This window comes from Nerophis ophidion, linkage group LG26 (assembly GCF_033978795.1).
Source record: "Nerophis ophidion isolate RoL-2023_Sa linkage group LG26, RoL_Noph_v1.0, whole genome shotgun sequence".
NCBI lineage: Eukaryota > Metazoa > Chordata > Actinopteri > Syngnathiformes > Syngnathidae > Nerophis > Nerophis ophidion.
In genome coordinates, this window is record NC_084636.1 from 6,460,872 (window position 1) to 6,486,221 (window position 25,350).

Genomic DNA, 25,350 nt, shown 5'->3' on the forward strand with positions numbered 1-25,350 from the left:
ATTCGAAGATTAAATATACAATTCAATCCCAATTATATCTAATCTATTTACTCGTTATCCAGTCAGTCACTGTTTTTGTAAAGTACATTTTTATACACTTGGGTAATTTACGAGGTTGACGTGAACGCCTCCTTGGACCAGCTGCCTCCACGTCAACGTGACGTCACAAGAGGTGTGGTCCGTCTGAGAGTGAACATTTCTTCACAAAACACACAAGTGACGCTTCTAAGGTGAGTTTTCATTTAGGATATTCACAAGTTGTCTTCTTTCAGCGCTTCCAATAGTTACCAACGTTAACTCCTCAATGCGAACTATATAAAAAGACACGAAATGTGAACCCAATCGCAGCATTTAGCGGCTTTGTTTCGTTTTCATAGCAACTCTTGTTCGTAACCAATACAACATTTTCTACAAAAATAAACTAATTCAAACTTATCTAAACGATAAAGGCGCCATTTCGTTGGGAGGATTATTAACATTCATCTTCCAAATCGTTTCAGGAAGAAATTGGTGTTTGTATGTATTTGCCAGCAATGTGAACAAATAAAAATAAAACGCAAAACCGAGATTTACATTCGTACTTTTCAAAATAAAAGTCAACCAAGTGTTTTCTTTTAATGTTGTTATTTATTCACAATCCATATGAAAGACAAGCAAAACATGTTTTAATTTAATTTTATGCATTCTAGGTTGTAAAATACGGCAAGTGGGAGGTGGCTAACATTGTAGCTAATGGGAGTAAACTATTGTGCCCATAAAAGTCCAGCAGAAAATATCACATATGATATCAAGTCTAGCAGAAATATCACATATGATATCAATGCTAGCAGAAGTATCACATATGATATCAAGGCTAGCAGAAATATCACGTCTGATATCAAGTCTAGTCTATAGGTCCAGCAGAAATATCACATCCTCTGATATCAAGTCTAGCAGAAATATCACAATATCAAGTCTAGTCTGATATCAAGTCCAGCAGAAATATCACATATGATATCAAGTTTAGCAGAAATATCACATATGTTATCAAGTCTAGCAGAAGTATCACGTATATTAAGTCTAGTCTGATATCAAGTCCAGCAGAAATATCACATATGATATCAAGCCTAGTCTGATATGTTGTCCAGCAGAAATATCACATATGATATCAAGTCTAGTCTGCTATAAAGTCCAGCAGAAGTATCACATATGATATCAAGTCCAGCAGAAATATCACATATGATATAAAGTCTAGTCTGATATCAAGTCCAGCAGAAATATCACAATATCAGGTCTAGTCTGATATCAAGTCCAGCAGAAATATCACATATGATATCAAGTTTAGCAGAAATATCACATATGTTATCAAGTCTAGCAGAAGTATCACATGTATTAAGTCTTGTCTGATATCAAGTCCAGCAGAAATATCACATATGATATCAAGCCTAGTCTGATATCAAGTCCAGCAGAAATATCACATATGATATCAAGTCTAGTCTGCTATAAAGTCCATCAGAAATATCACATATGATATCAAGTCCAGCAGAAATATCACATATGATATCAAGTTTAGCAGAAATATCACATATGTTATCAAGTCTAGCAGAAGTATCACATGTATTAAGTCTTGTCTGATATCAAGTCCAGCAGAAATATCACATATGATATCAAGTCTTGTCTGATATGAAGTCCAGCAGAAATATCACATATGATATCAAGTCTAGTCTGATATAAAGTCCAGCAGAAATATCACATATGATATCAAGTCTAGTCTGATATAAAGTCCAGCAGAAGTATCACATATGATATCAAGTTTAGCAGAAATATCACATGTTATCAAGTCTAGCAAAAGTATCACATATATTAAGTCTAGTCTGATATCAAGTCCAGCAGAAATATCACATATGATATAAAGTCTAGTCTGATATCAAGTCCAGCAGAAATATCACATATGATATCAAGTTTAGCAGAAATATCACATGTTATCAAGTCTAGAAAAAGTATCACATATATTAAGTCTAGTCTGATATCAAGTCCAGCAGAAATATCACATATGATATCAAGTCTAGTCTGATGTAAAGTCCAGCAGAAATATCAAATATGATATCAAGTCTAGTCTGATATGAGGTCCAGCAGAAATATCACATACTCTGATATCAAGTCCAGCAGAAATATCACAATATCAAGTCTAGTCTGATATGAAGTCCAGCAGAAATATCACATATGATATCAAGTTTAGCAGAAATATCACATATGATATAAAGTGTAGCAGAAGTATCACATATATTAAGTCTAGTCTGATATCAAGTCCAGTAGAAATATCACATATGATATCAAGTCTAGTCTGATACCAAGTCCAGCAGAAATATCACATACTCTGATATCAAGTCTAGTCTGATATCAAGTCCAGCAGAAATATCACATATGATATCAAGTCTAGTCTGATATCAAGTCCAGCAGAAATATCACATATGTTATCAAGTCTAGCAGAAGTATCACATATATCAAGTCTAGTCTGATATGAAGTCCAGCAGAAATATCACATATGATATCAAGTCTAGTCTGATACCAAGTCCAGCAGAAATATCACATACTCTGATATCAAGTCTAGTCTGATATCAAGTCCAGCAGAAATATCACATATGATATCAAGTCTAGTCTGATATCAAGTCCAGCAGAAATATCACATATGTTATCAAGTCTAGCAGAAGTATCACATATATCAAGTCTAGTCTGATATCAAGTCCAGCAGAAATATCACATATGATATCAAGTCTAGTCTGATAACAACATATGTTGTTCCAAAACCTGTATGTACCTTTCAGCATTAATGGTGCCTTCACAGATGTGTAAGTTACCCATGCCTTGGGCACTAATGCACCCCCATACCATCACAGATGTTGGCTTTTCAACTTTGCGTCGATAACAGTCTGGAATGGTTCGCTTCCCCTTTGGTCCGGATGACACAATGTTGAATATTTCCAAAAACAATTTGAAATGTGGACTCGTCAGACCACAGAACACTTTTCCACTTTGCATCAGTCCATCTTAGATGATCTCGAGCCCAGAGAATCCGGCGGTGTTTCTGGATGTTGTTGATAAATGGCTTTCGCTTTGCATAGTAAAGCTTTAACTTGCACTTACAGATGTAGTGACAAACTGTATTTAGTGACAGTGGTTTTCAAAAGTGTTCCTGAGCCCATGTGGTGATATCCTTTAGAGATTGATGTCGTTTTTTGATACAGTATATGGTCATTGTTGTTGAAATCCCTAAATTTCTTGCAATTGCACTTAGAGAAACGTTGTTCTTATACTGTTTGATTATTTGCTCACGCAGTTGTGGACAAAGGGGTGTACCTCGCCCCATCCTTTCTTGTGAAAGACTGAGCATTTTTTGGGAAGCTGTTTTTATACCCAATCATGGCACCCACCTGTTCCCAATTAGCCTGCACACCTGTAGGTTGTTCCAAATAAGTGTTTGATGAGCATTTCTCAACTTTATCAGTACTTATCGCCACCTTTCCCAACTTCTTTGTCACGTGTTGCTGGCATCAATTTCTAATGGATCAACAACAAAAAGTTTATCAGTTTGAACATCAAATATCTTGTCTTTGTAGCATATTCAACTGAATATGGGTTGAAAATGATTTGCAAATCATTGTATTCTGTTTATATTTACATCTAACACAATTTCCCAACTCATATGGAAACAGGGTTTGTATATTTTACACGTTATTATGAATGTTACTAGACACTACATATATACTTACATCATGTATATATTACATGTTATTAGGAATGTTACTAGATACTACATATATACCTACATCATGTATATATTACATGTTATTAGGAATGTTACTAGATACTACATATATACTTACATCATGTATATATTACATGTTATTAGGAATGTTACTAGATACTACATATATACCTACATCATGTATATATTACATGTTATTAGGAATGTTACTAGACACTACATATATACTTACATCATGTATATATTACATGTTATTAGGAATGTTACTAGATACTACATATATACCTACATCATGTATATATTACATGTTATTAGGAATGTTACTAGATACTACATATATACCTACATCATGTATATATTACATGTTATTAGGAATGTTACTAGATACTACATATATACTTACATCATGTATATATTACATGTTATTGGGAATGTTACTAGATACTACATATATACTTACATCATGTATATATTACATGTTATTAGGAATGTTTCTAGACACTACATATATACTTACATCATGTATATATTACATGTTATTAGGAATGTTACTAGATACTACATATATACCTACATCATGTATATATTACATGTTATTAGGAATGTTACTAGATACTACATATATACTTACATCATGTATATATTACATGTTATTAGGAATGTTACTAGATACTACATATATACTTACATCATGTATATATTACATGTTATTAGGAATGTTACTACATTACATACATACTTACATCATGTATATATTACATGTTATGAATGTTACTAGATACTACGTATATACTTACATCATGTATATATTACATGTTATTATGAATGTTACTAGATACTACATACATACTTAGATCACGTATATATTACATGTTATTATGAATGTTACTAAATACAACGTATATACTTACATCAAGTATATATTACATGTTATTATGAATGTTATTAGATACTACATATATACTTACATCATGTATATAGTACATGTTATTATGAATGTTACTAGATACTACATATATACTTACATCATGTATTTATTACATGTTATTATGAAAGTTAGATACTACATATATACTTACATCATGTATATATTACATGTTATTATGAATGTTACTAGATACTACATATAAACTTACATCATGTATATAGTACATGTTATTATGAATGCTACTACATTACATACATACTTACATCATGTATATAGTACATGTTATTATGAATGTTACTAGATACTACATATATACTTACATGATGTATATAGTACATGTTATTATGAATGCTACTACATTACATACATACTTACATCATGTATATAGTACATGTTATTATGAATGTTACTAGATACTACATATATACTTACATGATGTAAATATTACATGTTGTTATGAATGCTACTACATTACATACATACTTACATCATGTATATAGTACATGTTATTATGAATGTTACTAGATACTACATATATACTTACATGATGTAAATATTACATGTATAAAGTGTATATATGGTTGATAAATATCAGAAGGTACTCATAGAGTTATCAACATTGTTTCCAAGCAGCTGATATTTGATGATTTCATAGTTAATGTTTGACTTTAGATCGTGTTGGGCGTGTGCGTGCCAGTCCGTGTGTTCCTGTCAGCGCCTTCAACCCGCCCATAATCCAAAGGGTTTGCTAATAAATCACCCTCGGTGTGTTTTACTTTGCCAAACCTCTCCTTCCCTCGACAAGGACGCCAAGAACAAGGACGCCAAGAACATGGACGCCAAGAACACGGACCTCCTCCACAGGTTGGCTGAGGCCGACCAGGCTCACCTCCTGAGGTTCTGGGACCAGCTGAGTTCTGAGGAGCGAGCAGCCTTGACCCAGGACCTCCAAGGAATGGACTTCCAGGAGCTGCGGGGCTTCTTCAAGAAGGCCATGGAGGTGTCCCGGCCCAGCAGCCAGGACAAGATGGACGACCGCATGGAGCCTGTGCCAAGGGAGGTGCTGGGCAGCGTGAGCAGGGACCAGGGAAGTGTCAAGAACTGGGAACAAACAGGTGATGTCACAAAGTCTGGTCTGCTTGACTCGGATCCAAACAACTCAAATGGTGTCTACTCTGAGTGGCCGTGTTGCGTGTGATCTACTAAGACTGTGTGTTGCGTGTGATCTACTAAGACAGCGTGTTGCGTGTGATCGACTAAGACTGTGTGTTGGGTGTGATCTACTAAGACTGTGTGTTGGGTGTGATCTACTAAGACTGTGTGTTGGGTGTGATCTACCAAGACTGTGTGTTGGGTGTGATCTACTAAGACTGTGTATTGCGTGGTGATCTAATAAGACTGCCTGTTTCGTGTCATCTACTAAGACTGCGTGTTGCGTATGATCTACTAAGACTGTGTGTTGCATGTGATCGACTAAGACTGTGTGTTGGGTGTGATCTACTAAGACAGCGTGTTGCGTGTGATCTACTAAGACTGCGTGTTGCGTGTGATCGACTAAGACTGTGTGTTGGGTGTGACCTACTAAGACTGTGTGTTGGGTGTGATCTACTAAGACTGTGTGTTGGGTGTGATCTACTAAGACTGTGTATTGCGTGGTGATCTAATAAGACTGCCTGTTTCGTGTCATCTACTAAGACTGTGTGTTGCGTATGATCTACTAAGACTGTGTGTTGCATGTGATCGACTAAGACTGTGTGTTGGGTGTGATCTACTAAGACTGCGTGTTGCGTATGATCTACTAAGACTGTGTGTTGCATGTGATCGACTAAGACTGTGTGTTGGGTGTGATCTACTAAGACTGCGTGTTGCATGTGATCTATTCAGACTGTGTATTGCGTGGTGATCTAATAAGACTGCCTGTTTCGTGTCATCTTCTAAGACTGCGTGTTGCGTGTGATCTACTAAGACTGCGTGTTGCGTGTGATCTACTAAGACTGTGTGTTGCGTGTGATCGACTAAGACTGTGTGTTGCGTGTGATCGACTAAGACTGTGTGTTGGGTGTGATCTACTAAGACTGCGTGTTGCATGTGATCTATTCAGACTGTGTATTGCGTGGTGATCTAATAAGACTGCCTGTTTCGTGTCATCTTCTAAGACTGCGTGTTGCGTGTGATCTACTAAGACTGCGTGTTGCGTGTGATCTACTAAGACTGTGTGTTGCGTGTGATCGACTAAGACTGTGTGTTGCGTGTGATCGACTAAGACTGTGTGTTGGGTGTGATCTACTAAGACTGCGTGTTGCATGTGATCTATTCAGACTGTGTATTGCGTGGTGATCTAATAAGACTGCCTGTTTCGTGTCATCTTCTAAGACTGCGTGTTGCGTGTGATCTACTAAGACTGCGTGTTGCGTGTGATCTACTAAGACTGCGTGTTGCGTGTGATCTACTAAGACTGCGTGTTGCGTGTGATCGACTAAGACTGTGTGTTGGGTGTGATCTACTAAGACTGCGTGTTGCGTGTGATCTACTAAGACTGCGTGTTGCGTGTGATCGACTAAGACTGTGTGTTGGGTGTGATCTACTAAGACTGTGTATTGCGTGGTGATCTAATAAGACTGCCTGTTTCGTGTCATCTACTAAGACTGTGTGTTGCGTATGATCTACTAAGACTGTGTGTTGCATGTGATCGACTAAGACTGTGTGTTGGGTGTGATCTACTAAGACTGCGTGTTGCGTATGATCTACTAAGACTGTGTGTTGCATGTGATCGACTAAGACTGTGTGTTGGGTGTGATCTACTAAGACTGCGTGTTGCATGTGATCTATTCAGACTGTGTATTGCGTGGTGATCTAATAAGACTGCCTGTTTCGTGTCATCTTCTAAGACTGCGTGTTGCGTGTGATCTACTAAGACTGCGTGTTGCGTGTGATCTACTAAGACTGTGTGTTGCGTGTGATCGACTAAGACTGTGTGTTGCGTGTGATCGACTAAGACTGTGTGTTGGGTGTGATCTACTAAGACTGCGTGTTGCATGTGATCTATTCAGACTGTGTATTGCGTGGTGATCTAATAAGACTGCCTGTTTCGTGTCATCTTCTAAGACTGCGTGTTGCGTGTGATCTACTAAGACTGCGTGTTGCGTGTGATCTACTAAGACTGCGTGTTGCGTGTGATCTACTAAGACTGCGTGTTGCGTGTGATCGACTAAGACTGTGTGTTGGGTGTGATCTACTAAGACTGCGTGTTGCATGTGATCTATTCAGACTGTGTATTGCGTGGTGATCTAATAAGACTGCCTGTTTCGTGTCATCTACTAAGACTGCGTGTTGCGTATGATCTACTAAGACTGTGTGTTGCATGTGATCGACTAAGACTGTGTGTTGGGTGTGATCTACTAAGACTGCGTGTGGCATGTGATCTATTCAGACTGTGTATTGCGTGGTGATCTAATAAGACTGTGTGTTGCGTGTGATCTACTAAGACTGCGTGTTGCGTGTGATCTACTAAGACTGCGTGTTGCGTGTGATCTACTAAGACTGTGTGTTGCGTGTGATCGACTAAGACTGTGTGTTGCGTGTGATCGACTAAGACTGTGTGTTGTGTGTGATCGACTAAGACTGTGTGTTGGGTGTGATCTACTAAGACTGTGTGTTGCATGTGATCTATTCAGACTGTGTATTGCGTGGTGGTCTAATAAGACTGCCTGTTTCGTGTCATCTTCTAAGACTGCGTGTTGCGTGTGATCTACTAAGACTGTGTGTTGCGTGTGATCTACTAAGACTGTGTGTTGCGTGTGATCGACTAAGACTGTGTGTTGCGTGTGATCGACTAAGACTGTGTGTTGGGTGTGATCTACTAAGACTGCGTGTTGCATGTGATCTATTCAGACTGTGTATTGCGTGGTGATCTAATAAGACTGCCTGTTTCGTGTCATCTTCTAAGACTGCGTGTTGCGTGTGATCTACTAAGACTGCGTGTTGCGTGTGATCTACTAAGACTGCGTGTTGCGTGTGATCGACTAAGACTGTGTGTTGGGTGTGATCTACTAAGACTGCGTGTTGCATGTGATCTATTCAGACTGTGTATTGCGTGGTGATCTAATAAGACTGCCTGTTTCGTGTCATCTACTAAGACTGCGTGTTGCGTATGATCTACTAAGACTGTGTGTTGCATGTGATCGACTAAGACTGTGTGTTGGGTGTGATCTACTAAGACTGCGTGTGGCATGTGATCTATTCAGACTGTGTATTGCGTGGTGATCTAATAAGACTGTGTTGCGTGTGATCTACTAAGACTGCGTGTTGCGTGTGATCTACTAAGACTGCGTGTTGCGTGTGATCTACTAAGACTGTGTGTTGCGTGTGATCGACTAAGACTGTGTGTTGCGTGTGATCGACTAAGACTGTGTGTTGCGTGTGATCGACTAAGACTGTGTGTTGTGTGTGATCGACTAAGACTGTGTGTTGGGTGTGATCTACTAAGACTGTGTGTTGCATGTGATCTATTCAGACTGTGTATTGCGTGGTGATCTAATAAGACTGCCTGTTTCGTGTCATCTACTAAGACTGTGTGTTGCATGTGATCTATTCAGACTGTGTATTGCGTGGTGATCTAATAAGACTGCCTGTTTCGTGTCATCTACTAAGACTGCGTGTGGCATGTGATCTATTCAGACTGTGTATTGCGTGGTGATCTAATAAGACTGTGTGTTGCGTGTGATCTACTAAGACTGCGTGTTGCGTGTGATCTACTAAGACTGCGTGTTGCGTGTGATCTACTAAGACTGTGTGTTGCGTGTGATCGACTAAGACTGTGTGTTGCGTGTGATCGACTAAGACTGTGTGTTGCGTGTGATCGACTAAGACTGTGTGTTGTGTGTGATCGACTAAGACTGTGTGTTGGGTGTGATCTACTAAGACTGTGTGTTGCATGTGATCTATTCAGACTGTGTATTGCGTGGTGATCTAATAAGACTGCCTGTTTCGTGTCATCTACTAAGACTGTGTGTTGCATGTGATCGACTAAGACTGTGTGTTGGGTGTGATCTACTAAGACTGCGTGTGGCATGTGATCTATTCAGACTGTGTATTGCGTGGTGATCTAATAAGACTGTGTGTTGCGTGTGATCTACTAAGACTGCGTGTTGCGTGTGATCTACTAAGACTGCGTGTTGCGTGTGATCTACTAAGACTGTGTGTTGCGTGTGATCGACTAAGACTGTGTGTTGCGTGTGATCGACTAAGACTGTGTGTTGCGTGTGATCGACTAAGACTGTGTGTTGTGTGTGATCGACTAAGACTGTGTGTTGGGTGTGATCTACTAAGACTGTGTGTTGCATGTAATCTATTCAGACTGTGTATTGCGTGGTGATCTAATAAGACTGCCTGTTTCGTGTCATCTACTAAGACTGCGTATTGCGTGTGATCGACTAAGACTGTGTGTTGCTTGTGATCGACTAAGACTGTGTGTTGGGTGTGATCTACTAAGACTGCGTGTTGCATGTGATCTATTCAGACTGTGTATTGCGTGGTGATCTAATAAGACTGCCTGTTTCGTGTCATCTACTAAGACTGCGTATTGCGTGTGATCTACTAAGACAGTGTGTTTCGTGTCATCTACTAAGACTGCGTGTTGCGTGTCATCTACTAAGACTGCGTTTTGCATGTGATCTATTCAGACTGTGTATTGCGTGGTGATCTAATAAGACTGCCTGTTTCGTGTCATCTACTAAGACTGCGTATTGCGTGTGATCTACTAAGACTGCGTATTGCGTGTGATCGACTAAGACTGTGTGTTGGGTGTGATCTACTAAGACTGCGTGTTGCATGTGATCTATTCAGACTGTATTGCGTGGTGATCTAATAAGACTGCCTGTTTCGTGTCATCTACTAAGACTGCGTATTGCGTGTGATCTACTAAGACTGCGTATTGCGTGTGATCTACTAAGACTGTGTGTTGTGTGTGATCTACTAAGACTGTGTGTTGCGTATGATCGACTAATACTGCGTGTTGCGTGTGATCTAAGAAGACCGCGTGTTGCGTGTGATCTACTAAGACTGCGTGTTGCGTGTGATCGACTAAGACTGTGTGTTGCGTGTGATCGACTAAGACTGTGTGTTGGGTGTGATCTACTAAGACTGCGTGTTGCATGTGATCTATTCAGACTGTGTATTGCGTGGTGATCTAATAAGACTGCCTGTTTCGTGTCATCTACTAAGACTGCGTGTTGCGTGTGATCTACTAAGACTGCGTGTTGCGTGTGATCTACTAAGACTGTGTGTTGCGTGTGATCGACTAAGACTGTGTGTTGGGTGTGATCTACTAAGACTGTGTGTTGCATGTGATCTATTCAGACTGTGTATTGCGTGGTGATCTAATAAGACTGCCTGTTTCGTGTCATCTACTAAGACTGCGTGTTGCGTGTGATCTACTAAGACTGCGTGTTGCGTGTGATCGACTAAGACTGTGTGTTGGGTGTGATCTACTAAGACTGTGTGTTGCATGTGATCTATTCAGACTGTGTATTGTGTGGTGATCTAATAAGACTGCCTGTTTCGTGTCATCTACTAAGACTGCGTGTTGCGTGTGATCGACTAAGACTGTGTGTTGGGTGTGATCTACTAAGACTGCGTGTTGCATGTGATCTATTCAGACTGTGTATTGCGTGGTGATGTAATAAGACTGCCTGTTTCGTGTCATCTACTAAGACTGCGTATTGCGTGTGATCTACTAAGACTGCGTGTTGCGTGTGATCGACTAAGACTGTGTGTTGTGTGTGATCGACTAAGACTGTGTGTTGCGTGTGATCGACTAAGACTGTGTGTTGCGTGTGATCTACTAAGACTGTGTGTTGCGTGTGATCGACTAAGACTGTGTGTTGCGTGTGATCGACTACGACTGTGTGTTGGGTGTGATCTACTAAGACTGCGTGTTGCATGTGATCTATTCAGACTGTGTATTGCGTGGTGATCTAATAAGACTGCCTGTTTCGTGTGATCTACTAAGACTGCGTATTGCGTGTGATCTACTCAGACTGCGTGTTGCGTGTGATCTACTAAGACTGCGTGTTGCGTGTGATCTACTAAGACTGCGTGTTGCGTGTGATCTACTAAGACTGCGATTTGTATTTGCACCAAGTCATGTTCAAGTCGTGGTTTGTCCCTTCAATAAGTTGAGGTCATGGTCCTTCACTTTTTCAATGACTTCATGAGGTCACTGTGCTCAGCAGGAGCAAATAGTCTTATTTTGAAAGGGCGTGTCTCGGTGTCGCCGGTCAAAGTCTGCTTTTTGTTTTTTTTACGAGCCTTTTGTTGCGTATCACGTCAGCAGTTTGCTTTACGTCAGCGAAGGCTGATAAACGTCATAAAACTTTACTACTTTAGTACTTATTAAGTTGTACTTTATTGTGGAAGTGATGATTCGTCAAATCTTCCCCTCTTACCTGTGCTGCTATTATCATTCAACCAAAAAACTTCTACTGACCTCATAAATTGGCTTGGCTTGTAATTTCTCACACAGTTCAATACAGATACATATGTTGTAAAATGAGTTATTTACACAGAAATATTGTGTAAATGTTTGTTTACATACCTTAATTGTTTCTTTATGGTGTCTGTAACACGGCACTTCAAAGGGTGGGCTAAAAAAACAGAAGTCATGGTCGTGGACCCACTTGCTGCGCAACTTAGTTCTCAAACCAGCTAAACAGACTCAATAACAGGAGTGGTCCACTCCTGACTAACTCTTCAAACAACTAAACCGACTCAATAAGAGGAGTGGTCCACTCCCGTCCAACTCTTCAATCAGTTAAACAGACTCAATAAGAGGAGTGGTACACTCCTGACTAACTCTTCAAACAACTAAAAAGACTCAATAAGAGGAGTGGTCCACTCCCGACTAACTCTTCAATCAGTTAAACATACTCAATTGGAGGAGTGGTTCACTCCTGACTAACTCTCCAAACAACTAAAATACTCAATAAGAGGAGTGGTTCACTCCTGACTAACTCTCCAAACAACTAAAAAGACTCAATAAGAGGAGTGGTCCACTCCTGACTAACTTTCCAATCAGCTAAACAGACTCAATAAGAGGAGTGGTCCACTCCTGACTAACTCTCCAATCAGTTAAAAAGACTCAATAAGAGGAGTGGCCCACTCCTGACTAACTCTCCAAACAACTAAAAAGACTCAATAAGAGGAGTGGTCCACTCCTGACTAACTCTCCAATCAGCTAAACAGACTCAATAAGAGGAGTGGTCCACTCCTGACTAACTCTCCAATCAGTTAAAAAGACTCAATAAGAGGAGTGGCCCACTCCTGACTAACTCTCCAAACAACTAAACAGACTCAATAAGAGGAGTGGCCCACTCCTGACTAACTCTCAAAAAAAACTAAACAGACTCAATAAGCGGAGTGGCCCAGTCCTGACTAACTCTCTAAAAAACTGAACAGACTCAATAAGAGGAATGGTCCACTCCTGACTACCTCTTCAGACTACTAAAAAGACTCAATAAGAGGAGTGGTCCACTCCAGACTAACTCTCCAAACAACTAAACAGACTTAATAAGAGGAGTGGCCCACTCCTGACTAACTCTCCAAACAACTAAACAGACTCAATAAGAGGAGTGGCCCACTCCTGACTAACTCTCCAAACAACTAAAAAGACTCAATAAGAGGAGTGGTCCACTCCCGACTAACTCTTCAATCAGTTAAACAGACTCAATTAGAGGAGTGGTTCACTCCTGACTAACTCTCCAAACAACTAAAATACTCAATAAGAGGAGTGGTTCACTCCTGACTAACTCTCCAAACAACTAAAAAGACTCAATAAGAGGAGTGGTCCACTCCTGACTAACTCTCCAATCAGCTTGACTAACTCTCCAATCAGCTAAACAGACTCAATAAGAGGAGTGGTCCACTCCTGACTAACTCTCCAATCAGTTAAAAAGACTCAATAAGAGGAGTGGCCCACTCCTGACTAACTCTCCAAACAACTAAACAGACTCAATAAGAGGAGTGGCCCACTCCTGACTAACTCTCAAAAAAAACTAAACAGACTCAATAAGCGGAGTGGCCCAGTCCTGACTAACTCTCCAAACAACTAAAAAGACTCAATAAGCGGAGTGACCCACTCCCGACTAACTCTCTAAAAAACTAAACAGACTCAATAAGAGGAATGGTCCACTCCTGACTAACTCTCCAATCAGTTAAAAAGACTCAATAAGAGGAGTGGCCCACTCCTGACTAACTCTCCAAACAACTAAACAGACTCAATAAGAGGAGTGGCCCACTCCTGACTAACTCTCAAAAAAAACTAAACAGACTCAATAAGCGGAGTGGCCCAGTCCTGACTAACTCTCCAAACAACTAAAAAGACTCAATAAGCGGAGTGACCCACTCCCGACTAACTCTCTAAAAAACTAAACAGACTCAATAAGAGGAATGGTCCACTCCTGACTAACTCTTCAGACTACTAAAAAGACTCAATAAGAGGAGTGGTCCACTCCAGACTAACTCTCCAAACAACTAAACAGACTCAATAAGAGGAGTGGCCCACTCCTGACTAACTCTCCAAACAACTAAAAAGACTCAATAAGAGGAGTGGCCCACTCCTGACCAACTCTCCAAACAACTAAACAGACTCAATAAGAGGAGTGGTCCACTCCCGACTAACTCTTCAATGAGCTAAACCTTCTCAATAACCCCACAGTGATGTTTTGGCGGATTTACTGGGGGATTTGTGAAAGTGAAATAATCCCAAAAAAATGTCACTACATTAAGATAGCACATACAAACATGCATGAAAACACTCCTACAGACATCACACATGGGATGTTTTATTAAGTAAGAATTGTTTTAGTTATATTGTAAAACTTTAGTAAGTAAGAATTGTTTTAGTTGTATTGTAAAACTTTAGTAAGTAAGAATTTTTTTTGTTATATTGTGAAGTTTTAGTAAGTAAAATTGTTTTAGTTGTATTGTAAAACTTAAGTTAGTAAGAATTGTTCTAGTTATATTGTGAAGTTTTAGTAAGTAAGAATTGTTTTAGTTGTATCGTAAAACTTTAGTAAGTAAGAATTGTTTTAGTTGTATTGTAAAACTTTAGTAAGTAAGAATTGTTTTAGTTGTATTGTAAAACTTAAGTAAGTAAGAATTGTTCTAGTTATATTGTGAAGTTTTAGTAAGTAAGTATTGTTATAGTTGTATTGTAAAACTTTAGTAAATAAGAATTGTCATATTGTAAAACTTTAGGAAGTAAGAATTGTTTTAGTTGTATTGTAAAACTTTAGTAAGTAAGAATTGTTTTAGTTCTATTGTAAAACTTCAGTAAGTAAGAATTGTTTTAGTTATATTGTAAAACATTAGTAAGTAAGAATTGTTTTAGTTATATTGTAAAACTTTATTAAGTAAGTTAATAAATATTTTACACATGATGATGGTAATTAATATGATACATATGATGATAATTAACCCCAAAAAGGGAATAAGCGTTAGAAAATGGATGGATGGATGATGATAATTAATATGATACATATGACGATGATAATACATATAATAAATATGATGATGATGATAAATATGATACCTATGATAATAATATGATACATATGGCGATGATAATAAATCTGATAGATATAACGATGATAATAAATATGATACATATGGGGATGATAATAAATCTGATACATATGATGATGATAATACATCTGATACATAAGAAAATGATCATAAATCTGATACATGTAATGATTATAATAAATCAGATACTGTACACATACCGATGATAATAAATATGATACATATGATGATGATAATAAATATGATACATATGCGGATGATAATAAATCTGATATGTAGGATGATGATAATAAATCTGATACATATGACGATGATAACAACAAATATACATACGAGGATGATAATAAATATGATACATATGACGATAAAAATACAATACATATGACGATGATAAAAATTATGATACATATGATGATAATACATTCGATACATAGGAGGATGCTAATAAATATTATACATATAATGATGGTAATTAATGTGATACATATGATGATCATTAATATGATACGTATGACGACGATAATAAATCTGATATATATGATAATATTATTAAATCTGATACATATGACAATGATAATAAATATGATACATATAACGATGTTAAAAAATATGATACATATGATGATGATATTATGATATATATGGCGATGATAAATATGATACATGTGACGATGATAATAATTATGATACATATGAGGATGATAATAAATCTGATACATATGGCGATGATTATAGATATGATACATCTGATGATGATGATTATATTACATCAGATACATAGGAGGAGGATAATAAATCTGATACACATGGGGATAATAATAAATCTGATATTGTGTTCTTCTCAGGTATGCGGTGCATCTCGGAGGGCAAAGTGGCAGTGGTGTTGCTGGCGGGAGGTCAAGGAAGCCGTCTGGGCGTGTCGTACCCCAAAGGAATGTTCGACGTGGGGCTGCCGTCACATAAAACACTTTTTCATATTCAGGCGGAACGTATAATCAAGCTGCAGCAGCTGGCTGAGGAGAAACATCTCAACAAGTGTTCCATTCCATGGTGAGCTCTGCAACCGTGCTACATGGCAACCTTCCCGTGGTGCGTTCGAGGACACCATGCAAACACGTGACAAAGAAGCCCTTTCACTCTTAGCTTGGAAGGCAAACATTCAATATTTCATGTTTATTTTGGTTAGAGCCCGACCAGTTATTAGCCAGGCCCGTTTTCCATGCCCATATTTGGCATGTTGACATAAATCCGTATCAACCTTTTTTTATCATGTTGCCTTCAGGTACACTGCGTGTCTCTTTCAGATACATAGTGATTCTTTGTGTGTTGCCTTCAGGTACATAGTGTTTCCTTGCGCGTTGCCTTCAGGTAAATAGTGATTATTTGTGTGTGTTGCCTTCAGGTGCATAGTGATTCCTTGCGTGTTGCCTTCAGATGCATAGTGATTCCCTGCGTGTTACCTTCAGGTACATAGTGATTCCTTGCGTGTTGCCTTCAGGTACATAGTGATTCCCTGCATGTCTCCTTCAGGAACATAGTGATTCTTTGCGTGTTGCCTTCAGGTAGATGATGATTCTTTGCATGTTGCCTTAAGGTACATAGTGATTACTTGTGTGTTGCCTTCATGTACATAGTGATTCCCTGCGTGTCTCCTTCAGGTACATAGTGATTCTTTGCGTGTTGCCTTCAGATACATAGTGATTCCTTGCGTGTTGCCTTCAGGTACATAGTGATTCCCTGTGTGTCTCCTTCAGGTACCGGTACATAGTAATTCTTTGTGTGTGTTGCCTTCAGGTGCATAGTGATTCCCTGCATGTCTCCTTCAGGTACATAGTAATTATTTGTGTGTTGCCTTCAGGTACTTAGTGATTGTTTGCGTGTTGCCTTCAGGTACATAGTGATTCTTTGCGTGACTCCTTCAGGTACATAGTGATTCCTTGCGTGTTGCCTTCAGGTACATAGTGATTCCCTGTGTGTTTCCTTCAGGTACCGGTACATAGTAATTCTTTGTGTGTGTTGCCTTCAGGTGCATAGTGATTCCCTGCGTGTCTCCTTCAGGTACATAGTGATTCTTTGCGTGTTGCCTTCAGATAAATAGTGATTCCTTGCGTGTTGCCTTCAGGTACATAGTGATTCCCTGTGTGTCTCCTTCAGGTACCGGTACATAGTAATTCTTTGTGTGTGTTGCCTTCAGGTGCATAGTGATTCCCTGCGTGTCTCCTTCAGGTACATAGTAATTATTTGTGTGTTGCCTTCAGGTACTTAGTGATTGTTTGCGTGTTGCCTTCAGGTACATAGTGATTCTTTGCGTGACTCCTTCAGGTACATAGTGATTCTTCGTGTGTTGCCTTCAGGTACATATTGATTATTTGTGTGTTGCCTTCAGGTACAGTAAATAGTGATTTTTTCTGTGATTCCTTGCGCGTTGCCTTCAGGTAAATAGTGATTATTTGTGCGTGTTGCCTTCAGGTACATGGTGATTACTTGTGTGTTGCCTTCAGGTACACAGTGATTCCTTGCATGTTGCCTTCAGGTAAATAGTGATTATTTTTGTGTGTTGCCTTCAGGTGCGTAGTGATTCTTTGCGTGATTCGTTGCGCGTTGCCTTCAGGTACATGGTGATTCTTTGCGTGTTGCCTTAAGGTACATAGTGATTACTTGTGTGTTGCCTTCATGTACATAGTGATTCCCTGCGTGTCTCCTTCAGGTACATTGTGATTCTTTGCGTGTTGCCTTCAGGTACATAGTTATTCGTTGCTTGTTGCCTTCAGGTACATAGTGATTCCCTGTGTGTTGCTTTCAGGTCCATAGTGATTATTTGCATGTTGCCTTCATGTACATAGTGATTCTTTGGGTGTTGCCTTCAGGTACATAGTGATTCTCTACTTATTGCTTTCAGGTACATAGTGATTATTTGCGTGTAACCTTCAGGTAAATAGTGTTTATTTGCGTGTTGCCTTCAGGTACATAGGGATTCTTTGCGTGTTGCCTTCAGATACATGGTGATTCCTTGCGTGTTGCCTTCAGGTAAATAGTGTTTATTTGCGTGTTGCCTTCAGGTACATAGTGATTCTTTGCGTGTTGCCTTCAGATACATAGTGATTCCTTGCGTGTTGCCTTCAGGTACATAGTGATTCTTTGCGTGTTGCCTTCAGATACATAGTGATTCCTTGCGTGTTACTTTCAGGTACATCATGACCAGCGGCAGGACCATGGAATCCACGGAGGAGTTCTTCTCCCGCCATAAGTACTTTGGCCTGGACAAGAAGAAGGTGATCTTCTTCCAGCAGGGCATGCTGCCCGCCATGGACTACCAGGGCAAGATGATCCTGGAGAACAGAAGCAAGGTGTCCATGGCCCCCGGTAAGGTCCTGGTTTTCCTCTGTCCCGTCTTCGGTCTGGGCTTCAGGACAGGCTGATGTCTGTTCCAGACGGCAATGGAGGTCTGTACCGAGCCTTGAAGAACCAGGGCGTGCTGGAGCACATGCAGCAGGCGGGGGTGGAGTATGTCCACGTGTACTGTGTGGACAACATCCTGGTCAAAGTTGCTGACCCGGCGTTTGTGGGCTTCTGTGTGCAGAAAGATGCTGACTGCGGCGCTAAGGTCAACTTTTACATTATTTTTGTACTACATTACTTTTATACTACACCACTTTTATTATACATTACTTTTATACTACATTACTTTTACTATTCACTACTTTTATACTACATTACTTTTATACTACATTACTTTTATACTACACTACTTTTACTATACACTACTTTTATATTACATTACTTTTATACTACACTACTTTTATACTATATTACTTTTATACTACACTACTTTTATACTACATTACTTTTACTACACATTACTTTTATACTCCTTTACTTTTATACTACATTACTTTTATACTACACCACTTTTATTATACATTACTTTTATACTACATTACTTTTATACTACATTACTTTTATACTACACTACTTTTACTATACACTTCTTATATACTACATTACTTTTATACTACACTACTTTTACTACACATTACTTTTATACTGCTTTTATACTACACCACTTTTATTATACACTACTTTTATACTACACTACTTCTACTGCACATTACTTTTATACTGCTTTACTTTTATACTACATTCCTTTTGTACTACACTACTTTTATTATAAACTACTTTTATACTACACTAATTTTACCATGCATTACTTTTTTACTGCTTTACTTTAATACTACATTACTTTTATACTACACTACTTTTACTATACACTACTTTTATACTACATTACTTTTATTATACATTATTTTTGTACTACATTACTTTTATACTACACTACTTGTATCATACATTACTTTTACATTACATTACTTTTGTACTACATTACTTTTATACAAGACTACTTTTATTATACATTACTTTTATACTACACTACTTTTACATTACATTCCTTTTGTCCTACACTACTTTTATACTACATTACTTTTATTATACATTACTTTTATACTACACTACTTTCACACTACATTCCTTTTGTCCTACACTACTTTTATACTACATTACTTTTATTATACATTTCTTTTATACTACACTACTTTTATACTTCACCAATTTTATACTACACTACTTTTATACTACATTACTTTTATACTACACTACTTGTATACTATATTACTTTTATACTACACTATTTTTTATTATGCATTACTTTTATACTACACTACTTGTATACTATATTACTTTTATACTACACTATTTTTTATTATGCATTAGTTTTATACTACACTACTTGTACACTATATTACTTTTATACTACACTACTTGTATACTATATTACTTTTATACTACACTACTTTTTAGTATGCATTACTTTTATTCAACGCTACTTTTATACTACAATACTTGTATACTACATTAATTTTATACTACATTACTAGAATCACATTGTTTGTTTACTTCCTACTAAAAGATAAGTTGTTTACTTGCTACTAAAAGACACGTTGTTTACTTCCTACTAAAAGACAAGTCGTCTAGTATGTTCAACATCATATTTCATGACAACATTCTTCTTTACTTGCAATAACCAACATTTTATGGTGAAATAAAGCCAATAATAATGTTTTGTTTGGGCTCAACTTTATTTTGAAAAGTATTGAAATACATTTTGGCACCGCTACCAAAATATTGGCATGGAGACCACCCCAGTATATTTACATATACTGAACAAAAATATCAACACAATACTTAAGTTATTGCTGCCATTGTTCATGAGTTGAAGTCAAAGATGACTATATACACAAAAGACCAAATATTGTTGACAAATGTGTCTAAATCTGTGTTAGTGAGCATTTCTTCTTTGCCAAACAAGTTGCAGCAGGTGTTCGAAATTTTTGTAGTATATTTTGAAATATTTGTGTTGCCTTTTGACAACGTGGAAGATGATCATTTCTGCTGCAGGTGGTGGAGAAGTGCAACCCGACAGAGGCGGTGGGCGTGGTTTGCAAGGTGGACGGCAAGTATCAGGTGGTGGAGTACAGCGAGATCACCATGGAAACGGCCCAGAAGAGAAGCGATGATGGACGCCTGATGTTCAATGCCGGGAATATAGCCAACCACTTTTTCACCTTCTCCTTTCTCAAAGATGTCGTGGAGTAAGTTCCTCTCGCAGCCTTCTCTGCTATCATGACTTTAAGCTCGCAGGAAAGTTCTAGTAAGTCTCGATCACTTGGACTGTACTCCACTGGCAACATGACATCAACTTCATTTCTAAGTACAAACCCCGTTTCCATATGAGTTGGGAAATTGTGTTAGGTTTAAATATAAATGGAATACAATGAGTTGCAAATCCTTTTCAACCCACATTTAGTTGAATGCAGTACAAAGACAACATATTTGATGTTCAAACTCAAAAACTTTTTTTTTTTTAGCAAATAATAATTAACTTAGAATTTCATGGCCGCAACACGTGCCAAAGTAGTTGGGAAAGGGCATGTTCACCACTGTGTTACATCACCTTTTCTTTTAACAACACTCAATAAACGTTTGGGAACTGAGGAAACAAATTGTTGAAGCTTTGAAAGTGGAATTCTTTCCCATTCTTGTTTTATGTAGAGCTTCAGTCGTTCAACAGTCCGGGGTCTCCGCTGTCGTATTTTACGCTTCATAATGCGCCACACATTTTCGATGGGAGACAGGTCTGGACTGCAGGCGGGCCAGGAAAGTACCCGCACTCTTTTTTTACGAAGCCACGCCGTTGTAACACTTGTCTTGCTGAAATAAGCAGGGGCGTCCATGATAATGTTGCTTGGATGACAACATATGTTGCTCCAAAACCTGTATGGACCTTTCAGCATTAATGGTGCCTTCACAGATGTGTAAGTTACCCATGCCTTGGGCACTATTGCACCCCCATACCATCACAGATGCTGACTTTTGAACTTTGCACCTATAACAATCCGAATCGTTATTTTCCTTTTTGTTCTGAAGGACACCACGTCCTCGGTTTCCAAAAACAATTTGAAATGTGGACTGGTCAGACCACAGAACACTTTTCCACTTTGCATCAGTCCATTTCAGATGAGCTCGGGCCCAGTGAAGCCAGCGGCGTTTCAGGGTGTTGTTGATAAATGGGTTTTGCTTTGCATAGTAGAGTTTTAACTTGCACTTACAGATGTAGCGACCAACTGTAGTTACTGACAGTGGTTATATGAAGTGTTCCTGAGCCCATGTGGTGATATCCTTTACACACTGATATCGGTTTTTGATGCAGTACCGCCTGAGGGATCAGATGTCCGTAATATCATCGCTTACGTGCAGTGATTTCTCCAGATTCTCTGAACCTTTTGATGATTTTTCGGACCGTAGATGGTAAAATCCCTAAATTCCTTGCAATAGCTCATTGAGAAATGTTGTTCTAAAACTGTTCGACAATTTGCTTACAAGTTGGTGACCCTCGCCCCTTCCTTGTTTGTGAATTACTTAGCATTTCATGGAAGCTGCTTTCATACCCAATTATGGCACCCACCTGTTCCCAAATAGCCCGCACACCTGTGGGATGTTCCAAATAAGTGTTTGATGAGCATTCCTCAACTTTATCAATATTTATTGCCACCTTTCCCAACTTCTTTGTCACGTGTTGCTGGCATCAAATTCTGAGTATGGGTTGAAAAGTATTTGCAAATCATTGTATTCCGTTTATATTTACATCTAACACAATTTCCCAACTCATATGGAAACGGGGTTTGTATCAAACATGACTCAGCGGCCATCTTGTAGCATAGTCCAGGATGCAGACAAATATTGTCAGTATGTTTTCACGAGGAAGAAGAAGAAGTGTGTTCTCACAAGTGTCATGTGTCCGCACAGGAAGTATGAACCAAGTCTTCAGCACCATGTGGCCCACAAGAAGATTCCTTTTGTGGACGACAAAGGTCAACTTGTCACGCCTGACAAACCAAACGGAATCAAAATGGAAAAGTTTGTCTTTGACATTTTCCAGTTTGCCAAGTGAGCAAAGTTTTCTACTAACTATTAGTATTAACTTAACACTACTTACTATGTACTATTACTATTAACTTACTACAAACTGTTATGAGTAACTTACAACAATTAACTATTGCTAATGTACTATTAACCACACTGCTAACTTACTACTAACTATTACTATTAACTTACTACTAACTATTACTACAAAATTACAATTACTTAAAAATAATTATTATAACTAACTTACTACAACTAACTATTGCTCATGTACTATTAACTCTACTGCTAACTTACTATTATCTTACTACCAACGATTAACTATTTAAAATGTGCTATTAAATATACTACTAACTTACTACTCACCATTACTATTACCTTACAACTACTTACTATTAACTATTATAACTAACTTACTATGATTAATTATTGCGAATGTACTATTAAATATACTACTAACCATTACTATTAACTTACTACTATCTACTATATAACTAACTTACTACAACTAACTATTGCTCATGTACTATTAACTCTTCCAATAACTTATTATTATTTTACTACCAACGATTAACTATTTCTAATGTACTATTAAATATACTACTAACTTACTACTCACAATACTATTAACTTACAACTACTTACTATTAACTATTATAAGTAACTTACTATGATTAACTATTGCGAATGTACTATTAAATATACTACTAACATTACTATTAACTTACTACTATTTACTATATAACTAACTTACTACAACTAAGTGTTGCTAATGTACTATTAACTATTCTGCTAACTTACTATTATCTTACTACCAACGATTAACATTTTCTAATGTACTATTAAATATACTACTAACTTACTACTCACAATACTATTAACTTACAACTACTTACTATTAACTATTATAAGTAACTTACTATGATTAACTATTGCGAATGTACTATTAAATATACTACTAACATTACTATTAACTTACTACTATTTACTATATAACGAACTTACTACAACTAACTGTTGCTAATGTACTATTAACTATTCTGCTAACTTACTATTATCTTACTACCAACGATTAACATTTTCTAATGTACTATTAAATATACTACTAACTTACTACTCACCATTACTATTAACTTACATCTACTTACTAATAATTATTATAACTAACTTACTATGACTAACTATTGCGAATGTACTATTAAATATACTACCAACCATTACTATTAACTTTCTACTACTTATTATTATAACTAACTTACTACAACTAACTATTTCTGATGTACTATTAACTATACTGCTAACTTACTATTATCTTACTATTAACTATTTGTAATGTACTATTAAATATACTACTAACTTACTACTCACAATACTATTAACTTACAACTACTTACTATTAACTATTATAACTGACTTACTATGATTAATTATTGCGAATGTACTATTAAATATACTACTAACCATTACTATTAACTTAATACTATTTACTATATAACTAACTAACAACAAATAACTTTTGCTAATGTACTATTAACTATTCTGCTAAGTTACTATTGTCTTACTACCAAAGATTAACATTTTCTAATGTACTATTAAATATACTACTAACTTACTACTCACCATTACTATAAACTTACATTTACTTACTAATAACTATTATAACTAACTTACTATGATTAACTATTGGGAATGTACTATTAAATATACTACCAACCATTACTATTAACTTTCTACTACTTACTATTATAACTAACTTACTACAACTAACTATTTCTGATGTGCTATTAACTATACTGCTAACTTACTATTATCTTACTACCAATGATTAACTATTTCTAATGTACTATTAAATATACTACTAACTTACTACGCACCATTACTATTAACTTACAGTTACTTACTATTAACTATAACTTACTATGAGAAAATATTGCTAATGTACTATTAAATATACTATTAACCATTACTATTAATTTACTACTATTAACTATTATAACTAACTTACTACAATTAACTATTGCTAATGTACTATTAAATATACTACAAACTAACTACTAACTATTACTATTAACTTAGTACTAACTTACAACTACCTAATGTTAACTATTACATGTAATTTACAACAATTAACTATTGTTTATATACTTTTAAATATACTACTAACTTACTACTAACTATTAATAATAACTTACTACCTACTCACAACTAAATAGTACTACTATCTTACAAGTAATTTACTAATACTTAATATTAACTATTACAACTGACTTACTATGAATAACTATTTCTTATGTACTATTACCATACTACTATCTCACTGCTAACTATTACTACTATAATATATATATATATATATATATATATATATATATATATATATATATATATATATATGTATATATATGTATATATATATACACATATATACATGTATATATACATATATATATATATATATGTATGTATATATGTATATATACATGTATATATGTGTGTATATATATACATATATATACATATATATATATGTATGTATATATACATGTATATATGTGTGTATATATATACATATATATACATATATATATATATATATATATATATATATATATTCATG

At 36.9% G+C, this 25,350-nt stretch overlaps 1 protein-coding gene across 3 annotated transcripts in view; it reads left to right on the forward strand.

Annotated features, from left to right (window-relative positions):
- Nucleotides 1-81: 81 nt before the first annotated feature.
- LOC133543867 (UDP-N-acetylhexosamine pyrophosphorylase-like) overlaps nucleotides 82-25,350 on the forward strand; it is a 35,156-nt gene continuing 9,887 nt past the window's right edge. For 2 of the 3 annotated variants that reach the window (XM_061888728.1, XM_061888729.1), the window contains exons 1-7: nucleotides 82-230; nucleotides 5,479-5,788; nucleotides 16,100-16,304; nucleotides 18,442-18,617; nucleotides 18,686-18,858; nucleotides 20,709-20,902; nucleotides 22,617-22,757. In XM_061888728.1, coding sequence (XP_061744712.1) covers nucleotides 5,506-5,788; nucleotides 16,100-16,304; nucleotides 18,442-18,617; nucleotides 18,686-18,858; nucleotides 20,709-20,902; nucleotides 22,617-22,757 — 1,172 coding nt within the window. In that variant the 5' untranslated portion in view covers nucleotides 82-230; nucleotides 5,479-5,505. The remainder of the gene's footprint in view (nucleotides 231-5,478; nucleotides 5,789-16,099; nucleotides 16,305-18,441; nucleotides 18,618-18,685; nucleotides 18,859-20,708; nucleotides 20,903-22,616; nucleotides 22,758-25,350) is intronic. The other variant, XM_061888730.1, reaches the window with a different exon arrangement.